Below are 12,601 nucleotides of genomic sequence, written 5' to 3'. Positions count from 1 at the left end.
GTTATTTCTCTCATTTTCTGACATGAGAGAACACACCAGAGATTCAGGAGTGCCACTTCCCCTACCCCACAACCTGACATAAATACTAAGAAGAATTTATCACCTATGTCTTTATTTAAATGAAAAGGAATAACAGAATTACAGACAATACCTTCAAAAATGATTTGATGAAGTTAGTATTGACACGTTCTTCATACAGCCGTTTCTTCTAATGGTCCTCTGTCAAAGCCAAGGGCATGACTTTAAAATATAACTAAAAGTATGGAGACTATTTACCTTTTGCAGATCACCTTTCCCCCCCAAATCCTCCTTCCTCTGTCTGTCCTTCATTCCTGCTTTTTCTGCCTTTTTTCCTCTTTCCTCCTCTTGTCTTCTCTGTATGAACCTCTTGGCTTTTTTCCTCTGTCATGCCCAGGTGCTGTCGGACAGAGACTTGGCACCATGAAATATTCTTAGGTTCAGAGATCTTTAAGACAAAGATCCTAAAATCCTAAAGGATTCATTTTTTTTTAGAGTGCTAGCCTTTAGGGTAGTTCAGATTTAAACTGTTAAATAATTTTGGCAGGTTGTGTTTCTTTCCCTTTCTTCTTATGTTCCTCCTCATATGGAAATTACAAAGTGTGTTCCTGATCATTGTGCTTTGAAACCATGGTGGAAGCCACATGGTAACTCTTTTCTCATATAAAGACTCTAGAGAATCTTTACACCTTAGAGTGTGACATATGGCAGCTCTAAATACATCTGCTCCCTAGCTCAGGCCGGCTTCCTGTCTTTATGTTTTGAGAGTCATTTTGGAAACATCTTGAAGCCAAAGGACAGCATGCGGGCTCTGTGAGACTGTTGTTCAGTGTCATCCACAAGGGAGGTGGACTTACCAGTCTCCAGGGGCTGGCTGTTTCCCTCCATTCCAGGTGATTGCTGACTTTGAAGGTGATATGAGACCATTGCCACCACATCTTTTGATTTTTTCAAGAGAATACAGAATCTGGATTTGTATACACAACGTCCTTTTTGCTTTGGAGACAAAGCCTTGCTCTGTTACACAGGTTGGAGTGTAGTGGTGCCATCACGGCTCACGGCAGCCTTGACTTCCCAGGCTCAAGGAGTCTTCCTACCTCAGCCTCCTGAGTAGCTGGGACCACAGGTGTGCACCACCACACCCGGCTAATTTTTTTTTGTTTTTTGTAGATGCAGGGTTTCACTATGTTTCCCAGGCTAGTTTTGAACTCCTGGGCTCAAGTGATCCTCCCACCTTGGCCTCCCAAAATGCTGGGATTACAGGCATGAGCCACCACCATGCCCAGCCTGTATGACAACTTTCTAATCTTTAAAACACTCTGCAGCCCAAACAGAACACATCGAGGACCACATGTAGCCCCCAAATCTCCCTATTTGTGAAGCCTGCTTGCTTTGAAAAGCTATAATCCTAACACAGGACAAATAGTTATTTCAAAATTTGAGAGAAATTTAAGTACTTGCCTTGTAGTCAACTACACTGATTTCTTTCTTTCTTTTTTTTTTTTCAAGATTTAGTTATATTTAAAATTACTAGATTAGTTCACAGTTTGTCATCTTAAACTATCCAGGCTGATGTCAGTCTGCTTTATCTGTTCTGAACAGGTCTCTCTGGCGCTGGAAAAACAACGATAAGTTTTGCCCTGGAGGAGTACCTTGTCTCGCATGCCATCCCTTGTTACTCCCTGGATGGGGACAACGTCCGTCATGGCCTTAACAGAAATCTCGGCTTCTCTCCTGGGGACAGAGAGGAAAATATCCGCCGGATTGCTGAGGTGGCTAAGCTGTTTGCTGACGCTGGTCTGGTCTGCATTACCAGCTTTATTTCTCCATTCGCAAAGGTAAAAAAAAAAAAAAAAAAAAAAAAAGGGCACTGCACACGATTCCCACACACAGTGCAAGTGCTCTCCAACAGCTAGGGGAAGGAATCAGAGAGGGAGGGCATAAGAATGTCTCCTTTCAATTTCCCGACTATTTCTTCCCCCAGTAACAGGCTCTCTCATTTCCTCTATTTAATATTGGTTACATAAAGAGAGTTCCTTCCTTTCCAGATGCCAGGGCACCAGTAGACATAAACCCTTCCATGTTCACAATTATAAGGAACATTTGGTCAGAGTCGAAGGGAAGAGAAAGTTAAACAAGAGAAACTCTAAAGCTTTGTAATTTTAGTTGTCGGAAAAAGGATCTAGCTAAAGAAAAGGGCAGTTCACGGCCAAAGCTTCGGGTTCTATGTGTTTAATGCTGACGTCACTGAGGTGGAGTGTCACTCTTCTTTTAAATCAGGAAATTTCTGGGAGCCAAACATCAGATGTAGCTTAGAACACATCCTTTGAATGAAATGCTCCTATATGGCCAGTGCTTTCCTGCTAAGAGGGCCTATTTTCCATGGTTTTCTGTGAAAGTCCTTGAGAGAGCTGTGTTTACCAGAGCGAAATTTCTGGACTTTCTCTCAAGCACTCTGCAAAGCACAAACCCCACTGTTATCTCAAGGCTATTGAAAACCGAAGTACACAGTGTTTTGTGATTTAGAATTTCACCGTGAAACCTCTTTTTACATTCTTAATCATACTGCTTTTCAGGATCGTGAGAATGCCCGCAAAATACATGAATCAGCAGGGCTGCCATTCTTTGAAATATTTGTAGATGCACCTCTAAATATTTGTGAAAGCAGAGACGTAAAAGGCCTCTACAAAAGGGCCAGAGCTGGGGAGATTAAAGGTAAGAGAATTGGCTAGCAGCATCTTTACCAGTTACGTAGGCTGTCAGTCCTTATTCTGTCCTCAGAAATCTGCCTTCAATTTCAAACTCTGTTTTCCAAAATTGCATATAACATGCACAACTTTTTATCACCATGATATATTCAGTATGCCCAGAGGCTTATTAAAAGGTAGGGTTTTATTTTTAAGAATTGTCATCTCAGCCATATGCAATAAAGTTCAGAGAACTAGAATGGATATTTATATGTGAGTGTGTGTGTGTAGAGGAGTGTTTCACAGTTCTTCCTTATTCTTGTCTTCCTTTTTGATTGTAATCATCTATAGAGGGCTTCAACTTAGCCAGCCAGATTTTGTTGACAATTTGGTGCTCTCCATATTGAAAATACAGCTATATATTTTCTTACTTATGGCTAGAAGTCAAGGATGGCTGTTTGACCTTTTCTGTTAAAATGTGAATTTTCAGTTTAATACATTATTCCAACATGTGTTTTGCCTTATTGATTAAAAAAGTTATGTCAATACAGATGCGATGATTGTCACCCATATGCTTTGCAGGATTTACAGGTATTGATTCTGATTATGAGAAACCTGAAACTCCTGAGCGTGTGCTTAAAACCAATTTGTCCACAGTGAGTGACTGTGTCCACCAGGTAGTGGAACTTCTGCAAGAGCAGGTAGATGAACCGGTTGTCTTTTTTTATATGTTTAATAAAATCATGAAAGACAATCTATGCCTCTTTACTGAAGCATTCTTTTTACATTTTTCAAGTTTTTACCGATGCTGTTTCATTTCAGAACATTGTACCCTATACTATAATCAAAGATATCCACGAACTCTTTGTGCCGGAAAACAAACTTGACCACGTCCGAGCTGAGGCTGAAACTCTCCCTTCATTATCAATTACTAAGGTAAGTGGGTGCAGACTGGTCAAATAATTAGGCTTAATATCAGTCATTATAATTTATTTACAATTACTCTTAACAATAAGAAAAGTATAAATAAGGTGCACATAATGTCCATAAATAAAACACTCCTTTTTTTCCAAGTTTTTTTTAACCTCTTCTCCAAAGAAATCTCTCACCAAGAATTGCCACAAGGCAGCTGATCAATGCCATGTATGGAGGTAACTGGGAAAATAACTTCTGTGTTTGCATTGGACAATTTTACATAGCTGTCATTGTACCAGTAAGTACATCTGGTAGAAAAATATAGCCAAACCAGGATTTTTGTGGATAAAAGAAAGAAAGAATAAACAGTGAATTTTCAACTCAGTTGCACATTTTGAGAATAGATACAACCTAAAAATGTTCAAATAAGTCATCTCAATACAAAATGTTTTCACCACTATTTCATAGGAAATTTCCAAACTTAAATATTTCTGGCCCTTAGATCATGGGTTAGCATAACAGGTGGGGACACTTAAAACATAGAAGGTTCTGCCCTCATCCTCCTGTTAACTGAATAAGAAAGGACTTCCCTGGGGCCAGATGCCTGGAAAACAGAACTTATGAAAATGTTCAACTACTTTTTGTGTTTTGCAGCTGGATCTCCAGTGGGTCCAGGTTTTGAGCGAAGGCTGGGCCACTCCCCTCAAAGGTTTCATGCGGGAGAAGGAGTACTTACAGGTTATGCACTTTGACACCCTGCTAGATGGTATGTTTTTGTTGTTATTTCTTACTCTTTGTTGTTAAAGAAAAAAAAAAATCTTTCCCAGAAGTTTTGCAGGAACAGGAAGTTAGTCTTTGGTTTGCAAATCTTATTGCAAAACTATTTGGATCATTTGCAGTGTGCTCCATTCTATTATGTTTAAGCTTCCACTTTTAGGATTTTTTGGTTGCTCTCGAAGGTTATTCCTTTAAAACTAAGGAACTGAAAAATGATCTAAAGCCAAGAGAAAGACAAGTCTGTTTCACTTCCACTTGCTCTTTGCTGGTGCTGATATTCAGAAGGTAGCACTCAGAAGTACCATTGCCACCTGCTAGGGACATTCCTAGGGCAGCCAAGATGAGGTCAGCACATGTTGCTGACCTCCATGGCACCCTCCACCCTCCAGGTTGCTCATGTCAAGCATTATTGCAACAACTGCTTTCTTTGGTGCATGCTAAAGTGTCAATGTTCATGCCCACACATGAAATATATTAAAATGGTTTCATCCACTCCACTCTAACAAAAGACCATTAAGGCAGCTTTCTGGCCACGAGCTGAATGGCTTTTAGAAAACCAGTCTGGTCAAGCTCAGAAGCATGTGTTATTGAGAAGACTTCCAGACCCTTCTGTGATCATTTCCTTCCTAGAACTGCCTGAACTTATCAAATAAACTTATCTATTTCAAGACCTTTGGGGAATGGCTGCTAAGTGGGGAAGGAGTAGGGGTAGAGTCACACTGAATTTGTAATACTGAGCAGGGCTCCAGGCCTTTTAGGAAGAAAAATCAAATAAGATGGCCTTTTTTGGGAAAGATGTTCATGTCCTGTGTTTGTGCCTTTGCCTGGGGAATGGGGCATGAACTCAGAATCAGAACTCAAAGACTGATCAGCATGGGCCCTCTTCCCTTATTCTTTTGCTGTGACAGATGACACCCCACAACCTGAATCCTTCGCTTCTCAGATTAAATAATATTCCCCAAAGACACTTAGTTTACTTCTAGCTTGCTTTAACAACAAAAATAATAATGCATATCTCTATACCATGTCTCTGTTTTCAAAGCATTTTCTCAGGCATTATTTCATTTGATCCTCACAAAAGCCCTAGAAAACAGGCAGCAATTATTATCCCACTTTACAGATGAGGAAACTGCCTCAGATTAAGTGATTTGCTCATAACATTCATAAATGAAAGCCCAAGACCAGAGTCCAGAAACTTAGGACTCCTGGCCCAGTGCTCCTTACATACCAGTCTGCTCTCCTGATGTCCTTTCCAATAGAATCTACAAGGCCGGATGGTCTACAAGGAAGGCTGACTTTTATCTTGATGTCTTGATTTTGACACATGCTGAACACCGACTGCCTGAAGTAAAGGTCGTTGGACTTAGCAGCTAGCCATGAGCAAGAGGTTGATTTTGAGCATGTGAACAGAGCTGTGGCCAAAAGACAAGTGAACTACATTGAACGAGGGGGCCTCATTACAGACAACAAGGTGCTGTTGACCTTGGACAAGTGTTCCTTTCATAAAGAAAAATACCAGGGTGGTGGAAGTTGACCTTGGACAAGTGTTCCTTTCATAAAGAAAAATACCAGGGTGGTGGAAGTTGTTGCAGAGGTCAGTGTTAATGGAAATCAGAGGTCCTTAGCCTGAGATCTAGGACTTCAGGGTGGGCTAACAAAAAATCCTAGAGGTAAAAATGTTTGTGTTTTGATAAGGGAAGGAAGGAGCATTTTCCTGGGTTGAGAATTTATAGCTTTTGATAGATTCTGTTTTTTCCTTTTTTTTTATTTTTTAGAAACAGGGTCTTGCTCCATCACCCAGGCTGGAGTGCAGTGGCATGATCATAGCTCACTGAAGCCTTGAACTCCTGAATTCAAGCAGTCCTTCCACCTCTGCCTCCTGGGTAGCTGGGACTACAGGCATGTACCACCATGCCTGGCAAATTTCTAAATTTGTTTTGTAGAGATAAGACAAATCTCTATGTTGCCCAGGGATAAGGTCTCACAGTATTGCCCAGGCTGATCTTGAATTCCTTTCCTCAAGTAATCCTCCTGCCTCGGCCTCGCAAAGTGCTATTATAGACAACAAATTCTTAAAAGAGTCTGTGATCCAAAAAGATGAAGAACAGCTAATGCAGATAATCCATCTGGATTATTTAGGCAAAATCTCTAGCCTTTCTTTTACACTGTCTCAATTTCATTTTATGGGGGTTCTTCAACTTGCAAAACCCATTGATTTTCTTTTTTCTTTTCTTTTTTTTTTTGAGACAGAGTCTTCCTCTGTCACCCAGGCTGGAGTGCAGTGGCATGATCTCAGCTCATTGCAACCTCTGCCTCCCGGGTTCAAGCGATTCTCCTGAGTAGCTGGGACTACAGGTGCATGCCACCATGCATGGCTAATTTTTGTATTTTTAGTAGAGGCAGGGTTTCACTATGTTGGCCAGGCTGGTCTTGAACTTCTTGACTTCAGATTATCTGCCCGCCTTGGCCTCCCAAAGTGCGAGATTACAGGTGTGAGGCACCATACCCTGCCAAACCATTGATTTTCTATTTCTTATTTGATGCTCACTGCCGTGAGGTGGATGAAGCACTTATTATTGCTCCCACTTTCCATGTAATCCAGATGTCTGTCCCCGCAAACCCACCAGCCTGGGGATATGAATGAGGTTACCTTCCCATTAATACTTGAAGCCTACTAGTTCCAAGCCCCTACCTGCTCATGCAGAAAGCCCAGTTCTTTCAAAGCCTACCCAAGTGTTTTGGGGAGTCCCCAAGGGGTGCGTTTCCTGTGTTCCTGAGTCAGGGCCCCAGCCATGTGCCACTTGCTGTGTATATCTGTGGGTCTGTCTGTACTCAGAAGTGCAGATCCTGCTGGGTCACTCCAACCACCAAAGTTTTGGTGCCAGTAGAGCTGTCGCAGTTTATGGACTCTTCTTCAAGTGGGAAAAATGTTTCCTTCCTCTGCATTAACCTCAGTTGAAGACTGTCTAGGAGGTTGCTTTAGTTCCACAGTATTAGAGAATTGAGTGAGGCAACTCTTGTAAGCTGTATAGATCCCTTTATTCTCATGTGGCTCCAGTGTGGCTCTGTCAGGAGGGTTCAAGATCAGATGTTTTGCTATTTCCATATCCTTTCCCCTTCCAAGCTGCAGGGCCTGTGTCTGAAACTTTCTGTAAGATTCTTCTTTTCCCTGTGGGAATTATCTGCTGGTTCCACCATCTACCTCTGCAAACAGAGTCTACTGGACATACTTATGCAACCCCAGTTATAATCAGGATTCAGAGCTCTGCACAGCCCACAGAAGCATCCTAAATGCCTGTGTAAATTGATAATAAAAATAGATAATCAGGGATATGATGTGCTGCCCACCCCTACCACTCGCTGTATGTTAACTTAGTTTGGGTCTAAGCAGAGGCAGAATATCACAGTGGATGAGAGTGTGAGCTGTGAAGTCAAACTGTCTAGGTTTGTATGTCAGTGATTAGCTATGAACCTGGGCCAAATTACTTAAACTCTCTGGGCTTTGTTCCTTCATCTGTACAATGGGGATGTTAATAACTGTACCTACCTCATTGGATGTTGAAAGTTTAAGAGAATGCCTGATTCAATAGTCAGTATTTCATACATACTAGCTATTATGAACAAACCACTCTGCATACAGTTAAAAGAATTTGGCAGGCATGGTGGCTCATGACTGTAGTCCCAGCTACTCAGAGCCTAAGGCGGGAGGATCACTTGAGCCCAGGAGCTAAAGTCCCACCTGGGCAACATAGGGAAACTTTGTCTCTAAAAATAAATACATAAATAAAAGAACTTGGAGTCTTGAAGAGACTAAGTGACTTTATCCCTAGTCACATCAATTTGGAAGTAGCACAGATACGATGTTCATCAGCTAGCCAACAGATATACAGAGTGCCCCCATGTTCCAGGGTTTGTCTGGCGGCTGGAGATAGAATGGTAATGAAGGCAGGTGAGCTTGCTGAGAAACACAGTACAGTCATTTTCTGAGACCTAGTCCAGTAGGTCCTTCCTGCCCCCCCATCAGTGGCTGTGAAACTTTCTTTTTTATTTTCTTTTTCTTATTTTATGTTATTTTTTGAGACAGAGTCTCGGTCTGTTGCCCAGGCTGGAGTGCAGTGGCGCGATCTCTGCTCACTGCAACCTCCGCCTCCTGAGTTCAAACAATTCTTCTGCCTCAGCCTACCAAGTAGCCGGGATTACAGGCGCTTGCCACCTAGCCCAGGTAATTTTTGTATTTTTAGTAGAGATGGGGTTTCACCATATTGGCCAGGCTGGTCTTGAACTCCTGACCTCAAGTGATCCACCCGCCTCAGCCTCCCAAAGTGCTAGGATTAGAGCCATGAGCCACTGCGCGTGGCCGAAACTTTCTTTTTTAAACCAGAGAATTCTTTATTTCCTTTCAAAAATCAGAGGCAATATATACAACAAAATGGAACTGCCCCACTCCCCCAGTAGAAGGGAGTGGGGGCTTGGGCTCCCTCTCACCTGGAGAGCAGCCTGGAGGGTATCAGGAGGAAGCCATTTGAAACGCAGCAACAGAGGCTCCTGACAGTGCCTCGCCTGATGGTATTTGGACTGAGGAGACAGAGTTAAATTCTAAAAAGTGATTTATTTCTATGTCAGAATGTTGGGCAAGATATCATTCATATAGATATCATTTAATTGTAACCAATTTATGAAGGTTTGAGTCACTGCCATTGAAAATTGGAAATGATGTCTATAGCCACAGACATGTGCCCACTTTTGTCTTCCTTCAAACAATTGCAAATTTCTTGATTACCCACAATCTGCAAGCAACATTGTTTTTATTCTGACCGTGTCTCCTAAAAATATTTGTTGGTTTTAATTTTCTCAAAGGTTTATATTTTCCCCTAAATTTAAAAATGAAATAGTTCTGTTTACTCAGTCCAAAAGCCAAAAAAACCCTAAAACAAAAACCAAATCACTTGTTAAAGTTTATGATAATTGTATAGTATGAGCCACTCCATATTATTACTCAAGAATCTACTTTTATATCAGTGTATCATATCACTTTATTTCTCACTAGAAGTATAGTTTCAGGGTTGTCACACACCCTTTGATCATAAATGTCACATCTAAATTTAAAAATGGAAGCTCAAGCTTGTGTTGACTGATGGCATCCAAGTAGGATCAAGACGGGAGGCTTGTGAGACTCCATCACTTAATGGCTATTCTTCCGCAGCTCTGACTTTCCAAGGCAGGGTGTGAGAGCATTCTGCATATATCACCAGCACTTATTGAGCACCAATTGTGTTCTGACACTAGAGTTTGACATAGATTTTTACATTTAATCAGGATAATACCACTGTGAAGATATTTTGTCCACTTGAGAAAATATGTATTAGAAAGGTTAAATAACTTATTTGAAGCCTAGACTTAAATTCAGGTTGTCCTGGATCTAACACTGGTGCTTGTTCAGCTGAGCATATTTTCATGTCCTCTAACCATGTGAGATTCTAGGATGTTCTAGGGCAGTTTGCTTCTATACTTGCTCCCAGAGCCTAGTTTGGAAACCATTCAACAGTGGTTGTAAGATCACATGTTTGCAACAGAAAACTTCTTGGTGAAGCTGGAGGGGATGTTAACATATGTTATAATTATTTTAAAACAGATATCTCTTCCCAGTGGACAGAAAAATAAATAAATAAATAATTAGAAAACCAGATAAACATCTGAACAATGCTTTTGGATTGTATTGAACAACATTCCATAGAAGTTCTGACTTCACCAGCTTTTTGCTATTATATACTCTCTATTTTTAAAAATAGCATGACAAAGCTAGTATATTTGTATGTTGTATATGTGAAGTGTCGTAATAGGAATTTGTTCTTTGACATTGTTGCTGTAAGATTCGTTTGGTGGAGAGCTGAAAATGTTTCTTAATTGTGTTTATATTTCCCTAGGCATGGCCCTTCCTGGTATGTACTTTAACTTTCCAAGTAGCTAAGTGATTATAATTAGATATGTTACATTAAATGGAAATGGTTAAGAACATAACTAAAAGAAAATCGACATTAACCAGTTGGAATCGCTATTGGTTCATGATCCAACCAGCTATAGTAGAATAATACTGTATTTTTCTTTTGATTGGAGTCCAAACAACAGGAAATTTCTCGACCAGATGTAGCTATTGTGTATGATGTAGTATTTGGCTGACAAAAGTAAACTTGTTTCTAAATTATCATTGCACATTTTATTCCTGAGTCTTTTACATTTATGGTCCTCTTCCAATGACTGTTGGTCCTCATTTAGTTTCACAAATCTGGAAATTTTTTTTCCTATGGTGTTTATAAAAGATTTTAAGTTGATGAAGAATAAATCAATTTAAACTGAATGTACCTGGTTGGATTGTGTATGATTGTACTTCATTTGTTTGCAATGTATGATTATGCATGAACTTAATTTCAAGCTATTATGATTGCTTGTTATGGAACTGGGAGTAAATATACATTTGCTGTGACTGTAAACTTCTGCATTGTACAAGAATGAAAAGGCAAAATTCTGAATATGTCATCTATCTTTGGTGTTGCTTTCATCATTGTTGTTTTTCCTTTAAAAAGCCCGGTTAAGCAATAAAGAGTAATTTAGGTTTTGCATAGAAACAGTCCCAAACAACCATGAAGCAGATCTATAAGGCTAACACAGAAGGCTTGAAAATTATTGAAAGCAAAAGAAAAATCATTCCATTGAACAATAAGCTATCTCTTGGACTTACTGTGGTTAAAGAACCACAATATTCTTTTTCAAAATAAGATATACCACAATAAAATAATCAAGGCAGTTCCCACGAGAGCCAAATGAAGCACATGAAGGAAAAGGCTGAACGCTCAAGTCAGAGTTGAAAGCCATGGGTGATGTTTCAGCACAGTTCAAGTATAACATCTTAGTAATAGTTGGATATGTTTATGTATTAGAAAGGTTGATAAAGATGGTAGGGAAACTACAGTAAATCTGTGTATACACGTGTAGTGTTGTAGCTACAGGCTTATAAGATCAGTTGGCATTATTACTTGGCAGAACTCCTTTCTATAACATCCCACGGATTCACTTCCTTATTGAGACAACCTGCCAAGGAGTGTTATTTATTCATTTCAGATTTTCACTCAAGGCCAAGGTGAAGGTAGATTAGAGTCTACATTGGTCAGGAATCTAGTGGACGAGAAGAGGTGGCTGCAACAGTAAAACATCCCTTGGATTTCAAGGCAGAGTACTTGATGGAAGGCAACATTACAGATGTGTTGCAGGCAGCACTAGGTTCTTTCAGCACCCTGCTCCATGTTTTGCTTTGCATTTTGCTTTATTTCGGCCAAGTCATTCTTTATAAGCAGAGGCAAATATCATGGTCTTTCTTTCAGCAATGTGGTCAGTAAGCAATCCACAGAAAGCATGCTTTCTAGTGAGAACAACAGCATTTCTGAAGGGGTTATTCTTTGTTAGCACCTCTCCCTTTTCCTCAGCTAGACTATGCAGTGGATTTAATTATCTTCCATCAGCAACCTCCATTAACATAGTGCTTTACAGTTTGCCCCCTTCAGCAACCCACGGAGATATATGTCATTTATTAGCCCATTTTTCCAGTGAGGAAGCTGAGTTTAGAAAAGTTGAATGACACACGTAGTAAAACGGAGAACTCCTGACTTTGAATTTAGTGTTCTCTGCAAAGGACTTAGCTGCTCTAATTGCCCAAGAACGTTGAAACAAAGAATTATTTGAATGACAAACCATTACTTTCTGTACACAGTATCTAATTTGTGGTTTATAAAGGGTCTCAAAGTATACTGCAGGATTTTATGATAGACCGGATTTCTTTATTGCCAGCAGTTGCTGTCTATTTCCGGTGACATTCTTTAGGTTCTAGTAACCTTTGGAGAGTGTTTAAAAGGTGCAAAGTGATATGCCTGGAAAGTTTAGTTTCATAGCTGCTAGGGGGAGTCTTATGCCCCGAAGGAATAGAACTCTAATCTTTAACTCTGTCAGAGGCCTTCTAAATGTTGCATTGAAAAGTTAGGTTTAAATGGCTTCCTTAATCTATGGCACATTCCCTCAAGTCCATAAATAACTGCGTTTGTTTTCTCTGGAGTTAAATGTTTTCTTTATTCACCTTCTTTTCATTCTCTTCTGAATCTTGAACTTGAGAACTCTCACAAAATTGTCCCTAATATTCTTTTGTGTTATACGCTTAA

At 40.1% G+C, this 12,601-nt stretch overlaps 1 protein-coding gene across 1 annotated transcript in view; it reads left to right on the top strand.

Moving 5' to 3' along the window:
• PAPSS2 (3'-phosphoadenosine 5'-phosphosulfate synthase 2) overlaps window positions 1-12,601 on the top strand; it is an 89,816-nt gene that overhangs the window by 53,737 nt on the left and 23,478 nt on the right. Inside the window, exons 3-7 of the mRNA XM_003255168.3 lie at window positions 1,621-1,856; window positions 2,595-2,733; window positions 3,288-3,406; window positions 3,528-3,641; window positions 4,275-4,386. Coding sequence (XP_003255216.2) covers window positions 1,621-1,856; window positions 2,595-2,733; window positions 3,288-3,406; window positions 3,528-3,641; window positions 4,275-4,386 — 720 coding nt within the window. The remainder of the gene's footprint in view (window positions 1-1,620; window positions 1,857-2,594; window positions 2,734-3,287; window positions 3,407-3,527; window positions 3,642-4,274; window positions 4,387-12,601) is intronic.

Source organism: Nomascus leucogenys, chromosome 3 (assembly GCF_006542625.1).
Source record: "Nomascus leucogenys isolate Asia chromosome 3, Asia_NLE_v1, whole genome shotgun sequence".
Lineage (NCBI taxonomy): Eukaryota > Metazoa > Chordata > Mammalia > Primates > Hylobatidae > Nomascus > Nomascus leucogenys.
This window is presented reverse-complemented; position numbering and strand designations above follow the sequence as displayed.